Genomic DNA, 14,161 nt, shown 5'->3' on the forward strand with positions numbered 1-14,161 from the left:
CCTTGAGTTCCGACAAATGTATAACACCAATTGAGACATCAGAACAATTCCATCAACACAGAAAAATTTCCTTGTGCCCTTTTTCAGTCACTCTCTTTTTATTACCATTGTTATGATTAGTACTGCTGATCCCAGGTAATTTGTTTTTTTATCTACTGTTTGATAATGACCCATATAACATATTCTTAAAATACAATTCAAAGTTTTAGATCAACATATAAGAATCCCACTAATAACTAGTAAAGACATAAATCTGTATTGTTAGCATTTGAGTCTATTTTGAGGTTGATGCCTTCATAAACTCTTCTAGATTCTCTATGAATTCTCTTGTTGCTTCTGCTACTATAGCCTTTTCTCTTACTTGAAATAATTCATTTACTCATTTGAATTAACAGGCACAGTATGCTATACTAGCTGATTTGAGGGACAGGATGATGAATAAAACCCAAAGAACTCTTAATCTAATTTAAATTCACATTATCTATAAACGAAAATTTGTTACACTGGAGTTGGCAAACACTTTTGGTGAAAGGCCTGATTATAAATATTTTGGGCTTTGTGGACCAGACGCTCTCTCTGATGACTATTTAACTCTGGCACGGTAGCATGAAACGGGTCACAGACAAATACATACATGAATGAGCAGGGCTACATTCCAATAAAACTTTATTTACAAAGACAAGTGGAAGGCCAGATTTTCCTTTGGGCCATGGTTTGCAAATCCCTAGACTATATCAATTTACTTAATATAATAAACAATAATAATTAAATCTAGAAATCTTAACATACTTATAATAGGGCCCAATCTTTTGAAAATACACTGTAGTATAGTATAATAGAGTATATTTTAATCAAGTAGATTAAAGATCCATTTGTCAAAGGCAAACATGAGGCATAAAACATAAGGCTTGGCTACTCTGCAAATTGCTTACCCAAATCCTTCAAGAGATGCGTCAAATTCAACAAAAGCAGGAGTAACTGATGACCCATGAAGTCTGATGTCATGCGGGGTTGTCATGGAGACCAGACATTTTACTCTGGTCAGGGGTACAGTGCTTCCTTCTGCAGATTTTACCAGACTCTTGCTTATCCGGTAATGGTTATCTTCATGTAAGCTGAAAACATTATCAGAACCCAGACCTTCCATAGATGTGATCATACTACCTGTAAGTCAAAGAAAATCTCTTGGGCAAAAATATAAGGTAGATTTTTCAATAATGACTTTAGAAGTCTGTTTATTTTTAAATATCACACTTTACTTTCAGTACCATTATTCAGTTTCAACATACTCTATGCACCTTTTTAAACTTAAGTAACACGTGCTTCCTTTTTTACCTGATTACTAAAGTGCTACACACACTGCAAAAGTGTTAAAAACTACAGAGTACAAATAAGAATAAAAATCATCAATAATCACCATCCAAGACACTGCTACAATGTAATTTAACTATAAAACTCAGTTAATGATGCCTATAAATCAGGTTTTACTTTTAATTCACAAAATTATTTTTTATTATTTCTCTTAGAGAAAAAAGCAATACAGCTTGGAAGCATTAAAAATCGTTAACAAAATGGCAACAAACAGATCATCATTCTTTTTAAAAATATCAGAAAAAAATAGCAGAAACTTGCTTCTCCCCCTTTTTTTTATTCTTTTCTTACAATGATTAGGATTAAATATGTGATCCCAGCAGTACTTTAATTTAAAGATTCCTATATGCATATAAATGGTAACAATTATGAGAATGAAAATAAAAATCTCAAAGAAATTATTCCTTTTTTCCAGGAATAAATTATAACAAATGTAATAGAGAAACAGAAGTTATGAGGCCAAAATATCAAAGTACTTCCTCTCAAGAAAAGCTACGTGAATGAACATAACTGTTGAGCATTCAGGTGACTACAAATATATTTCAATATCCCTTGGAAAAGGAGCTGTTTTTGTTTCTACTCCTTACAAAGTAAATTACAACTCAATTCTAAGGAACTGTGTTAAATACAAAAACAGTAACAGAAAAGGCCTAGGGGATGTACATTAACTGATAAGAGAAGAGGCAATACTTTGTTTTCCAATAAAACTGGCACTCAAAAGACCTTTAAAGTTTCCGTAACATAGCACTCACTAACCAGTGATAATAAATTGCAGGAGGAAAATTAAGACCAAAAGAGTACTGGTATATTATAATAATGGCTAAAGGTTGCTTAATCTCTCTCACACCTAAAAAAAGGAAGGGGTTGGACCAAATGCTCACTACGGCCTTTCAGAGCTGCCCTTCTGTGGTTCCAGGTATTATTCTGGTCTGCTTCAGAAGATGGTCATCTCAATCCAACGGCAACAAAAAAGCCTTACTATTATAGCTAAGAAGATACAAAATGAGTTGTAAAAAACGAGCAAAACTACAGAATTAACACTGGGAGGAAATACAGTGCACACCCGAGTTCCGCTGAGAGCGCGGCTTGTCCCACAGCTCTGGAAAGGATGGAGTCTGCTGCTCCTTCCATGATCCACAGGTGCCTTCTGCTAGCTCCCCACATCATCATTCTACCAGTGTAATGCAAAAAACTCTTCTCCTTTGAGAGGCTCCTTGTCAATAATACTATCACATCAGCTCCATGATACTGCCATTTACCATTCTCGTAGTGTGCCGGATTGTATATATTATGCCCCTTGGAAAAAGCCATGTTCTTTAACGCAATCTTGTAGGGGCAGAGGTGTTAGTGCTGATCAGGTTGGAACCTTCTGATTGAGTGTCTCCATGGAGATGTGACCCACTCAACTGTGGGAGACACCTTTGATTAGGGTGCGATCTCTGATTGAATGTTTCCAGGGAGGTGTGGCCCTGCCCACTCAGGGTGGGTCTTCATTAGTTCACTGGAGTCCTATAAAAAGAGCTCACAAACAGAGGGACCCCAAAGCAACTGAGAGTGACATTTTGGAGACAGCTGCCACTAAGAGAGGACAAAATGTCCCAAGAGCAACATTTTGGAGGATGCCATTTTGAAATGCAACCTGGGATCAGCAGATGCCAGCCACGTGCCTTCCGGGCTAACAGAGGTTTTCCAGATGCCAATGGCCTTTCTCCAGTGAAGGTACCCTACTGTTGATGCCTTACCTTGGACACTTTGTGGCCTTCAGACTGTAACTTTGTAACCAAATAAACCCCCTTTATAAAAGCCGATCCACTTCTGGTGTTTTGCAAATGGCAGCATTAGCAAACTGAACATGTGGAGATTCCTCTACTGATTTCAAAAACGTTGGCACTTCATTCTCAGTCCTCATACTAATTCTTGCCATTGTACTAAGGGATGTCAGTGTCTACATGAACAACCTATCTAATGCCTCACTTCCAGCTCTAGGATCTCCTTTCCTCCAATGATCTTCACCTCTACTTCACTCCGGCAATGTACTTGAGTCACATTTTCTTCTGCTCCAATTTTGATTTCAATCATTCAACCCTTACTCATCTAGTTCTTGCTTTCCTTTTCTCTCACTACATTTGCTTTTTGGCCTAGCCATTATTCTTGTCCAATGAGCATCCTTTTTCTTCTTGTCTATCACTAGCCATTTGACTTTACTTTTTTTCCTATCTTCCTTGGCGTATCTCTTTAACTACTTCTCTTGTAGCAGATTCCTGCAAACTCACAACCCATTACTAACCCTACCACCAACTTTTCAGTACAGGCAGCAACGAATACTTGAGAAGAGCAAAGAAATCACAAATCCTCTGAGAAAGAGGCATTTCTCCATCAAAGCCAAAGGTCATTCTGCCCATAATTCTCCTCTCTGGCTCACAACATCAATGATTGCCTCTCCACCTCTATGGCCCCCTTCCTCATCAAGCAGCCCAAGTTTTTTCAATAAATAAGGTCAATAACAGCAACAACAACAAAGACTCATAGTTCCTTTCTTTCAGAGTCAAACTTATTGAGGGACTGCTTTTGTTAAGGTCACTAATTCCATCATAACTGTGGAATCCAACAAACATACCTTAGTTTCTAACCTAACTGATATTTCTGCAGTACTGTACAATGCTGCCCACTCTCTCCTCCCTCGGCTTCCTTCACTGCTCTCTCCTGGTCCTTTGTTTTTCTGCAGTTAATCTTTCCCAATCTTCACGTAAAAATTGGTAGTCAGAGTAAACCACAATAATTCTCTTCTGTCTTCCAACCTCTTAACAGGTGCTACAGAGCAACAGCACTCCCTGGTATATATATCAGAAATCTGTTGCTTCTTTCTTTATTCCACTGCCACTTAAATCTGCTATCAGCTCTTGTTTTTCCAACAGCCTCTTCACTAGTCTCAGTGTCTTTCTTGCCTCCAGTTCATCATACCACCTTACGGATTGTTTTTCTAAAAGACAGATGTTACAACCACTCCCCTACTTAAAAACTTCCTAAGTATTCCCAACACGTACAGGACTGAGTAAAAATCTCAGCCTCTTTTGTGATCTGGTATCCATCACCTCTTCAGCCTGATTTCCCGATATATTCTGACAGATCAACTCCTTAAATCACCCACCATCAACTAACAATTTCTAGAAAAGGCCATACTTCCTCACATCTCCCGGCCTTTGCACATGTTTCCTAAAATGCATCCTCCATAATCCTTCTGGTCAATTCATTTCATTTCAACTCATTTCTGGTCTATTCATCCTTAGAGGACTAGCTCAGTGTCACTGCATGTGTGAAACCTCTGTGATCTCTCCTGGGCAACTGACACGCTATCTGACCTCCCTATCTGGTACAACTGGTTTATAATTATTAAGTTCAATGTGTATTTATTGTGGGAGAAAATTAAGGCAAGCAGTCCATCACACATGCCAAGCACAGTGTCTGATGCATAAGTAACAGCAATAAACATTGGTTCAACAAATAAATGAAGTCCTTTAACAGTGTGGTATATAATTTACTTGTAAATGTACCATGATAACTTAAAAAAATTCACATGTAAAAAATATTTTCTGAAGGATTCGCTCCTAAGGGTTACTGCTATTATTAATAACTCTTATTAATGAGTAGAAAATGTGTGCTGTATAAAAGAAAAGTAAATTTTAGAAAATAATGATTCCTGAGAAGATCAAATCAACAGAAATTACAGAACCATCCAGTGCATCATTTCCCTAAAGCACACCTACTCTGATTTTATTTTATGAACAGTCTACAGGTATATAATAAAGGGTGCTGGTCTCAGGAACAGGAAATCAGGTTCTAGAACTAGCCCCACCACTTTCTTTGGCAACTCACTTCCCCTCTCAGCTTAAGCTGCTTCACCTGTAAGAGGAAGGGATTTGACTAGACGACAATTTTAAGTTTTCTTTTTGACTTTAGGCTTCTGGGACTTTATTATTTTGCAATATTTTATAACTATCTGAATGTCTTGTCTCATTTACACAGGGAAAAATAAAAAGAGAGATTTAAAGTATTGTAAGCATACATTCATTCACCCACTGATAAGGATCATGGTTTTCATTTATAAAATAAACCAAAAAAGGGAACTTCAAAGGTCAACTTACTTCTCATCTCTGGCTCATAACTCAGTGAACTTGGTTTGTGGACCCTATATTGTTTTAACAGTTTTTTGTCCCAGGCACCGCAATTTAAAGGACTTGCCAAACGAAGAAACTCCCTAAAAAAGAGACAAAACCAAGTTATTCCTTGATTGAGAAGGTTATATAATTCACAAACCAAACTTACACACACAAAAAAATGAGATTTAATTTATCGTAACAGACAAGTTAAAATGAATAAAAGAAATGAAAACATTATAAAATAATACACAATGTTAAGATTTAAAATTTAATCTATATATATGTATATACACCTTCTACATATTTTCCAAAATTCTCCGCTGTCAGAAGTTTATAAAAATGTTTTAGAAGCACCTCAAACTCAACATGTCTAAAACAAACTTATCTCCTTATACTCAAAAGTGGAGATTTTCTTATGTTCTGCATCTCACTGAAATAAGCCCTGATAACTCCTATTTCTTCCACTTTCTACAGTCAGAAAATCCTGCTGATTCTACTCACTAAGAGTATCTTGAATCTGCCCTCTTCTCTCTATTCCTGGTGCTACTATCCAGACCAGAGGAGGCTACTTTTCTCTGTAGTGCCGATGCTGCCCCACCTCAATGCATTCTTCACCACTGTCAGTATCATTAAAAATTTAAAATCTAGTCCATGTCACTTCATTGCTGAATATTTTACAATGGCTATTCTCTTCCTGTAAGTGGAAACACAAACTCCCCAAAATGGCTAATTATGAAGTGATTTCTACTTTACTCTCCAGCTTCATTGCTCTGATTTTTTTCCTATTCACAAACAACATTTGAGGCATATTTAATTCCTTTCAACTCCCTGAGCAAGCTGTACTCCTTCCCTACTCTGGACCATTGTACTTGTTTTTCTCTTTGCAGAAGATACACCTTCCCTTCCCTTTTCATTTGGCTAACTCTATTCTGTCTTCATTTTGTAACTTCACTTCCTCTGGGAAGGCTCACTGAGCCACTCTCCCCCACAAAGTCTAAATAAAGTGTCCTTTCTATAAGCTCTCAGAGCACATTATAGAACTCAGCACATAATACATAAATTACCTGCTTATTTAACTCTATTCCTCACTAGACTATATATATATATATATATATATATATATATATTTTTTTTTTTTTTTTTTTTCCTTTTCCTGTACATCAGTATTTCCCTCACATAACTAGGTGTTCACAAAATGGATAAATTGAGTCTTCTAGATCAGGATATGAGTGTACTGGATAAAGGGAATTTCATATGCATAATCTTTAAAAAAATAAACTGCTTCTACGATTGTATAACTATGTAGCTTACAAGGGGTGGCAGTGTGATAGTGAAAATCTTGTGGATCACACTCCCTTTACCCAGTGTATGGATGGATGAGTAGAAAAATTGGGACAGAGACTAAATGAAGAATGGGGTGGGGTGGGGGTATGATTTGGGTTCCTTTTTACTTTTATCTTTTATTCTTATTTTTATTCTTTCTGGTGTAAAGAAAATGTTCAAAAAATAGACTGAGATGATGAAGGCACAAATACATGATGGTACTGCTAACAGCTGACTGTACACCATGGATGACTGTATGGTATGTGAATGTATCTCAACAAAACTGAACTAAAAAAATAAAAAAAAAAAATAAGCTGCTTCTATCCTTATTCCATGTGATGAAAGAGTACAGAAAATTAAGGACTAGAATATGAATCCGTGGAGCACATTCTCCTGGAATGTGATGCACAGGGATATAATTTTCCAGAAGTGTCAGATAATAGAATTCCTTAATGTCCAGTCATTTATGGCATCTCATTTTCAAAAAAAGAGAATAGAATACTTCTTTGCTTTTCAACTCCCTACAGCAGAAGGAAAATAACTAGAAGTGAAGTAGGTACTCTGCCAGTTTTTCACGTAGAGTGTTATATACAATTAAGTTTCTAAACTGCATGACTTATAAACAAGGTCCTCTTCAATCATGTGACCTGTTCTGAGATTTCATTCATTGTGAAAACTGAATATGTCCAAATAGTTGACTTCTATTGCTCATTCCATTTATCTAACTAAGCAATGTAATTTATTTGGCAAAATACTACTTTTAGGTATGAGACAGTCTCTCCCTCATCCCCATCCCCCACCTCTCATCTCTTTTTCTGTGTCAAGTTTTAAAGTAGCAAACTATCAAAAAGGATCAGGGGGAAAATCTCAATGCTATTTTCAAAACTTTAAGGTCCATGAATAGAACCATAAAAGTAGGCACTGTCTCATCCATATTGGTATTTTGAAGGCCTAACATGCTGCCTGGTACAATACTATTTAACAAATGTCTACTGTGTGAGTTTGCCTTAGTCTAGCATTAATTTGAAGTCAGTTAAAAATAATAAGTTACAAATAAAATTCAAGCATTTTTTAAGAAAGATCTGAAAAGTTTTGTGGAAAAGGAGTACCCTGACAGGAGAAATAACTTTTATCTAATAAAGAAAGTTGCTTATATTTCCAAAGTGACAAGATATATGACTGCTATTTTTGTAAGGAGGAATGAGTTGGACTTAAATGTGACATCTGTTTGGCTAAGTAATTTCAAGGAAAAAAGAAAAAAACTCTTTTAAAAAAAGAATAGGTAAGTTTCATCTCTACAATATACAGCACTGTTTCTCTTGCATTAAAAATGGTTATTTGAAGAAAAATATTTCTTGAATAGTTAAAAACTGTGGAACCGCGATATCATGGATTACTTCTCAGAAATAAAAGGAATGAATTACTAATACACACAACAACTTGAATGATCTCAAGGGCATTAAGAGTGCAAAAAGCCTACCTCAAAAGGTCATATACTATGTGATTTCATTTATATAACAGTGATGATTAAGTTTACAATCAACTCAGCTAGGTTATGGTAACTGGTTGTTTGGTCAAGCAAGCACTGGCTTTACTGTGAAGATATTTCTTGGATTTAAATCATCAGTAAGCTGACCGCACTATGGCTGATTACATGTACAATCAAGAAAGGAGATTGCCTCAGCAGTGAGAGAAGTCTCATCCAATCATTTGAACATTTTAATGGGAGAACTGATGATTTCAGCAGTCAGAAGTGAGAATTTCCATCCCTACTTCAGCCAGCCAGCTTCTCCTGGGGAATTCATCAGAAACGTTCATTGGAATTCCCAGTTTGCATCCTGCCCTATGAAATTTGGACTTGCCAATCCACAAAGACACAAGAGCCAATTCCTATAATAAATCTCCTATTATTTACATTATATATATGCTGTATAACATAATGTATAATATGTATGAATAACATATATATCTCCTGATGGTTCTGTTTCCCTGGAGAAACCTAATACAAACATTATCAAAATCACAAAATTATAGATATGGAAAGATTATAGAAATTAGAACTATAATTAGAAACATTATAGAAATTACAGAGATTAGTGGTTTCCAGGGTTCAGGGATGGCGGGGATTAGGGGAGTGAATCTTCGCAGTTTTCTTGATTGTATGGTGGTTAACATAGCTACATGTGTGATAAAATAACACAAAACTATATACGCAGACATCATACCAATGTCAATTTCTTGGTTTTGATATTGTTCTATAGTTACATAAAAAATTCTTAAATTTAGAGTACATGCAAATCATATTAAACACAGCTTTGTTATTAAAGGAAAGTGAGAGTCTGCTAGATTCAAGTGGAAGAAATAGCCAATGAACAGAAGCATTTTCTGCTTACTATTAACCAGATTTATTTCTAAGTGCTATATTTTAACCGTTTTGTCCATTATTTGTTGTTTTGTTTTTGTCCACTGCTAATTAAAAACACTGCTTTAATGGTAAAGCAAGAATTCTTGAATCATAATGGCTCTATTAACTGCCATTACTAATTGTGATCTATGCAAATGTGAAAAAGAGAACTTACTGACCTCAGCACCATGGGCTCCAGGGCCTGAGAAGCTAATCGCTCAAACATCCGCTGGAGGGGCGGGTGTAGCGAGTGGTCCTCGTCAGCCAGTGCAGCACTGCATCTCTGCAGCAGCCGTGCATGAAGACCAGCTTCACACATGACTTGTTGGTTTCTTTCTGTGTGCACCAGGGATTGTAAAATATTGGCCACCGCGAGCTGAAGGTCCAGAGCATGCTAAAATCAACAAAAAAACCCATGTCACCAGGACATTCTTAAAGATAGGTAACAGGTTTCTCCATACAAAGAAGACCTTTTACATGAGGTCTCTATGTGCTTCACAATAAATTCATTTGTATTAAGCAACTGGCTCAGTCATGTAGCAATCCTAGAGCAGGGCTAGAAAAAAATTCCATATCCTCGTTTTGCTAGAAGCCTACCTATCTAGACTCTAGTCTCATAAGTCTTTTGTACTAGATGACTACAAGACTAATAGTATTTTTAATGCAATTTTATTGAGATACACACTATACAATCCTTCGAAAGTATATAATCAATGAGTATTTTTTTTTATAAGTGGGTGTGAAGTCTTATTCTTGGTAGGTAAATAATGACCTTAAAAAACAGCTCAGTGTTTATACTTGTGACATTTTAGGCTTCAGAGGCCATATAACATTTTAACAAAATTAGGCATCCAAACTTTAATTTACCCAAGCTCTTGAGTGCTACAAGTCAAAGATAAACAGCATCAATGTGGTATTTTTGGTCATTTTTCTTTCTGCATCATTTATAACTTCTGCTGAACAAGATTTATAAGTAGAAACAGAAATATCATAGCATCAGAAGTAGCCATCTTAGTTGCATTTGCAACAAATGAATTGTATTCTAAAACATACATATCTACCATTCATTATGAAAATTCATATTTGAGTAGAAAAATCTTATTTTTTTTCTTTACCTTCTTTACTACATGACATGGAATGGTTCCATATCACTCCTTGACTTTCTCATCCCCACTGCCTTGATCATGCAATCACACTCATGTCCTTTTACTCACAGAAAAGAACTAATATATGCAAGCTTACTTCTGGCTGTGTCACCGACCCAACAGAGGCCAAAAGGTCCAGCATAGCAAGCATGGCTCCAGGATGGATGATGACGGCATCAGAACTCTGGAGAGACGAAGCGGCCACATGGAGTTTCAGATCAGCAGCATTTTTAGGAGGGTAAACAGGGGGAGTTGAAACAGAATGATACGCATGCCTATAAAAAAGAAAGAAGGGTAATTTGGCATTTAATTCCAATTACATTCTCTTTCCTTTTCTTCATCTTCTGTTACCTTTATCCATTGATAAGCAAAAAGTCTTGTACTTCAGGAATGAATTAAAAATCCCTTAAGGTACGGATATAAAAAAGCAATACATTACCAACCCTCAATGAGTCACATATTGACAACTGAACTGTCAATTCTTCTAGGCCCATACATGTCTTTATTATTTACTATTTGGATTGTTTTATTAAAGAATAGCACCTGTACCAGAAGAGTTATCTTATAGGTGAAATCATTATGATTCAAGCTATTGGGAAATAATGTTCTGATACTACATGGTGAAAAGATAAAGTTCAACTAAATCCCTCCATAAGATTGTTTTCTTTTCAAATTACCCACATATTGTTAACCTTTCCTAAATCCATGAATAACATGATCAAGAATCAACAAGATCAAAGTGATCTATTCTATAACTGGGTGAACTGAACCAAGGTTGGCTCAAAATCTTGGCTACCTCAGGATAAACATATTAAGTACCAGGGTGCTTTCCTTTAGTTATATTTGCAACCACATTCACCTCCTGCATTTATCCCCACTACCACTGAAAATACCATTACAATTTAAAAAAACTTAGAATGCATATTTTAAGCAATGAGCATCTATAAGTTAGAAAGCCTGGCCATGTTTGGAATGTACACATTTATTTCTCATCAATAATCTCCACCTTCTATTTCCTACTATTCTTCTACAATTCAATTCATGTGCTTTGCACATTTTGCATTTTGGCACTAGGAAAGAGAAGCTTGTAGCTCCAGCCTATGGGAACTCTTTGTTCCAATGAATTGGTCTCAGCATAATTTGTCTAATGCTGAGCTGTCACTGAGAACAGTGTAGTTTCAGACTCTGGCACAAGAGTAGCTTGGGAAACAAATGCTTTACGCCAGTGATTTAATAGCAAAGAACTGGCATTGCCATGTTTTCAAAGAAAGCACCATTCTCTTTAACAGAAATTCCAGGAAAGTATTCAACTTCACTTATTTAAAAAAAAGTGCACGGGCTCTCCTAGTTTATTTAAAAATCAGCATATCCTCCACCAGCTCACATTTTTCACTCCCTATTTTTTGCTGCCCTTTTTTTTTTTTTTTGGTTTGGAAATATTTAATTCCTAAACTTAATAGGGATTATATTTCTAAAGTCTATTACCAACTCGTATTGCCCTAATTCTCCTGTGCTTCAACCTTTTTTCTTAAAAACATTTTGACCCGTCTAGAAAAAGGATTCATAATTTCTTTATACTGTAACAGGAATTCCCAAATATTGAATTTAAAAAATTCACAAAAAGTTTTTACTGTACACACACAAAAAGTCAAATTTTAGAAAAGCATAGATTCTAATTGTATATTATATAGACTTTCCAAAATTATTTGAGTAAACAGATTTGATCCAGATTTGAACTTAAATTATGAATGTAACTAGAAAGAAACTGTTATGTCTTTGGAAACTGAACTTTTCATTAACATATGATTACTACAGTATTAAACTTTTTTCTTATATAAAAAATAATATTCTGATAAAGGAATTACACTCATTCTTCTTGAATTGGAAAAACATTGCAAACATTGTGGAAATCCAAAACATGGTATTTGTTAAATAAAATTAAGTCTATTATAACAGGTGTTATATAACATAATTCTTAATTGCTAAGTGACTTAGGTCCCACTAAAGGTATTACCACTTTTTAAATTTAGGAACTATGAAAAGCTTATTAAATGGCTAATTCCCAAGCAAGACTTATGCATTTACAAAGATAAGAAAATGATATTTCAAATTTTACTTTTTATGTTGTAGCTACTTTTCAAAGTAACAGAAATTGCAATTTAATATTTCAATCTAAATTCTCATTTATATTTAAGACTCATCTGCCTCTTAGGAATATAAATACTCGAATGTTTAAATTCTGAATTTGCTCTGCTTTATTCATCATCAAGTATGCATAGGCAGTGAGTAATGGATATCGTGTTTGAATAATAACTAGTGTTGGCCACCTTGTTCTCTATTGCAGATATATTCTGAAGGGTCTTGATTATCATTTTCAATTTCCTCTAAATCTGATTGAATATTATTCAGCTGTAATTCTGTTACATTATGCCTTCTGAATAATGGATAATAACGAAATAGATCATGGGCTTTAGATTTCCAAGTATGATGTTTGCTAATTCTTTTTTTTTTTTTTTCCTTTCAAGTCTTGAAATAATTAGAGATGAATCTCCAAGATTTTATAGGTCAGGCTTTCAACAGCTCAAAACTTCCTTGGTATCTGAATAATCCACAAGTCATAAAAATACAGTATAATGCTGATTTCTCCTCTTAGTCAACAAAAAGCAACATGTTTTGCCATGAGAATAAGATATCCTTGAGCTGATGTCATTTATTACGAGAGGTTCTAAAGACAGTAACTAAAATTCTAATTTCAAAAATAACTATATTTGTATTTGGGAAACAAAAATATAGTTTTCTTTACTAGTTTATAGTTTTTTAGCAAAATGTACATAACCTGATGAGGATGGCAACCGGAAAATGTCAGCATCAATCTTGTTATTACTGGCATGAATGGTATCAGAAACTCCCCATCCATGGGGTAACACCAACCCATAAGCCTGATGAGCAGCGCACATGGACGAGGACCAGGACTCACTCAACTAGGAGAGTTGATTCAGGACAGTTTCCCCTTAGGTCAAAGGCCTAGGTGGCCAGCAGCTACATTACAAATGATTTAACATAAAGAACTCTTTATAAGGAGGAATAAAGTGTTTCCCTTTGTCAAATTACCATTTAAATAGTGAATTCTGATTTTTTTTTAAAAAAGGGTGTTCCTTTAATCTGTAAATTTCAACAGAAAATATTTTGTACTTATTGGTTGCTGTTTTTAAAAGGGCCAAATGTTTTTTAATCTATTAATTTTCAAGACTTTACCATGTATGACAGAATCACCATATTCTACAATAGTGATTTTTATTAATTACAACGATTTAGTAATTGAAACTATTTCTGGAATATCCAATAGTGTTTTGGAATAGCAAGCACACATGAACTGTCAAACAAAAAGAATATCTTTTACCTCCTTTATTTTAGGAACAGAAAAATACACCAGGTCAAATCAAACTGATGTAGTTAACGGTTTCTTCAATTAAGAACTGCTCTTAAATAAACAGAAATAGTAATTTTTAAGCACAAATATACTGAAAAACCTGAAATTCGTTCAAGACTATTCTGAACTATGCCATGGTTTAACTGGTAGAAAAGGAACTTTAAATTTAAAAGAAAAGGAAGAGAAATATAGTTTTTCTATATAATTAATGAATATCACTATCAAAATTTAATGAAATGCAGTATCTGTAACAAATACTTTTGACCCATTAACTGCAAGTATATTCAAATTTCAAAATTTGAACAAAGGAAATAAGAATAAACAACAATAT

General features: G+C 34.9%; 1 protein-coding gene across 10 annotated transcripts in view; it reads right to left on the reverse strand.

The window, feature by feature from the left end:
* The window catches only part of WDFY3 (WD repeat and FYVE domain containing 3), a 364,802-nt gene that overhangs the window by 140,989 nt on the left and 209,652 nt on the right, over positions 1-14,161 (reverse strand). For all 10 annotated transcript variants that reach the window (XR_005215912.1, XR_005215911.1, XM_037830163.1 and 7 more), the window contains 4 exons: positions 10,498-10,675; positions 9,435-9,649; positions 5,514-5,626; positions 933-1,164 (listed from right to left, as the gene is read on the reverse strand). Coding sequence is in view for 8 of the 10 variants with exons in the window: in XM_037830163.1 (XP_037686091.1) it covers positions 933-1,164; positions 5,514-5,626; positions 9,435-9,649; positions 10,498-10,675 (738 nt within the window). In the remaining 2 variants the exon portion in view is untranslated. The remainder of the gene's footprint in view (positions 1-932; positions 1,165-5,513; positions 5,627-9,434; positions 9,650-10,497; positions 10,676-14,161) is intronic.

This window comes from Choloepus didactylus, chromosome 3, assembly GCF_015220235.1.
Source record: "Choloepus didactylus isolate mChoDid1 chromosome 3, mChoDid1.pri, whole genome shotgun sequence".
NCBI lineage: Eukaryota > Metazoa > Chordata > Mammalia > Pilosa > Megalonychidae > Choloepus > Choloepus didactylus.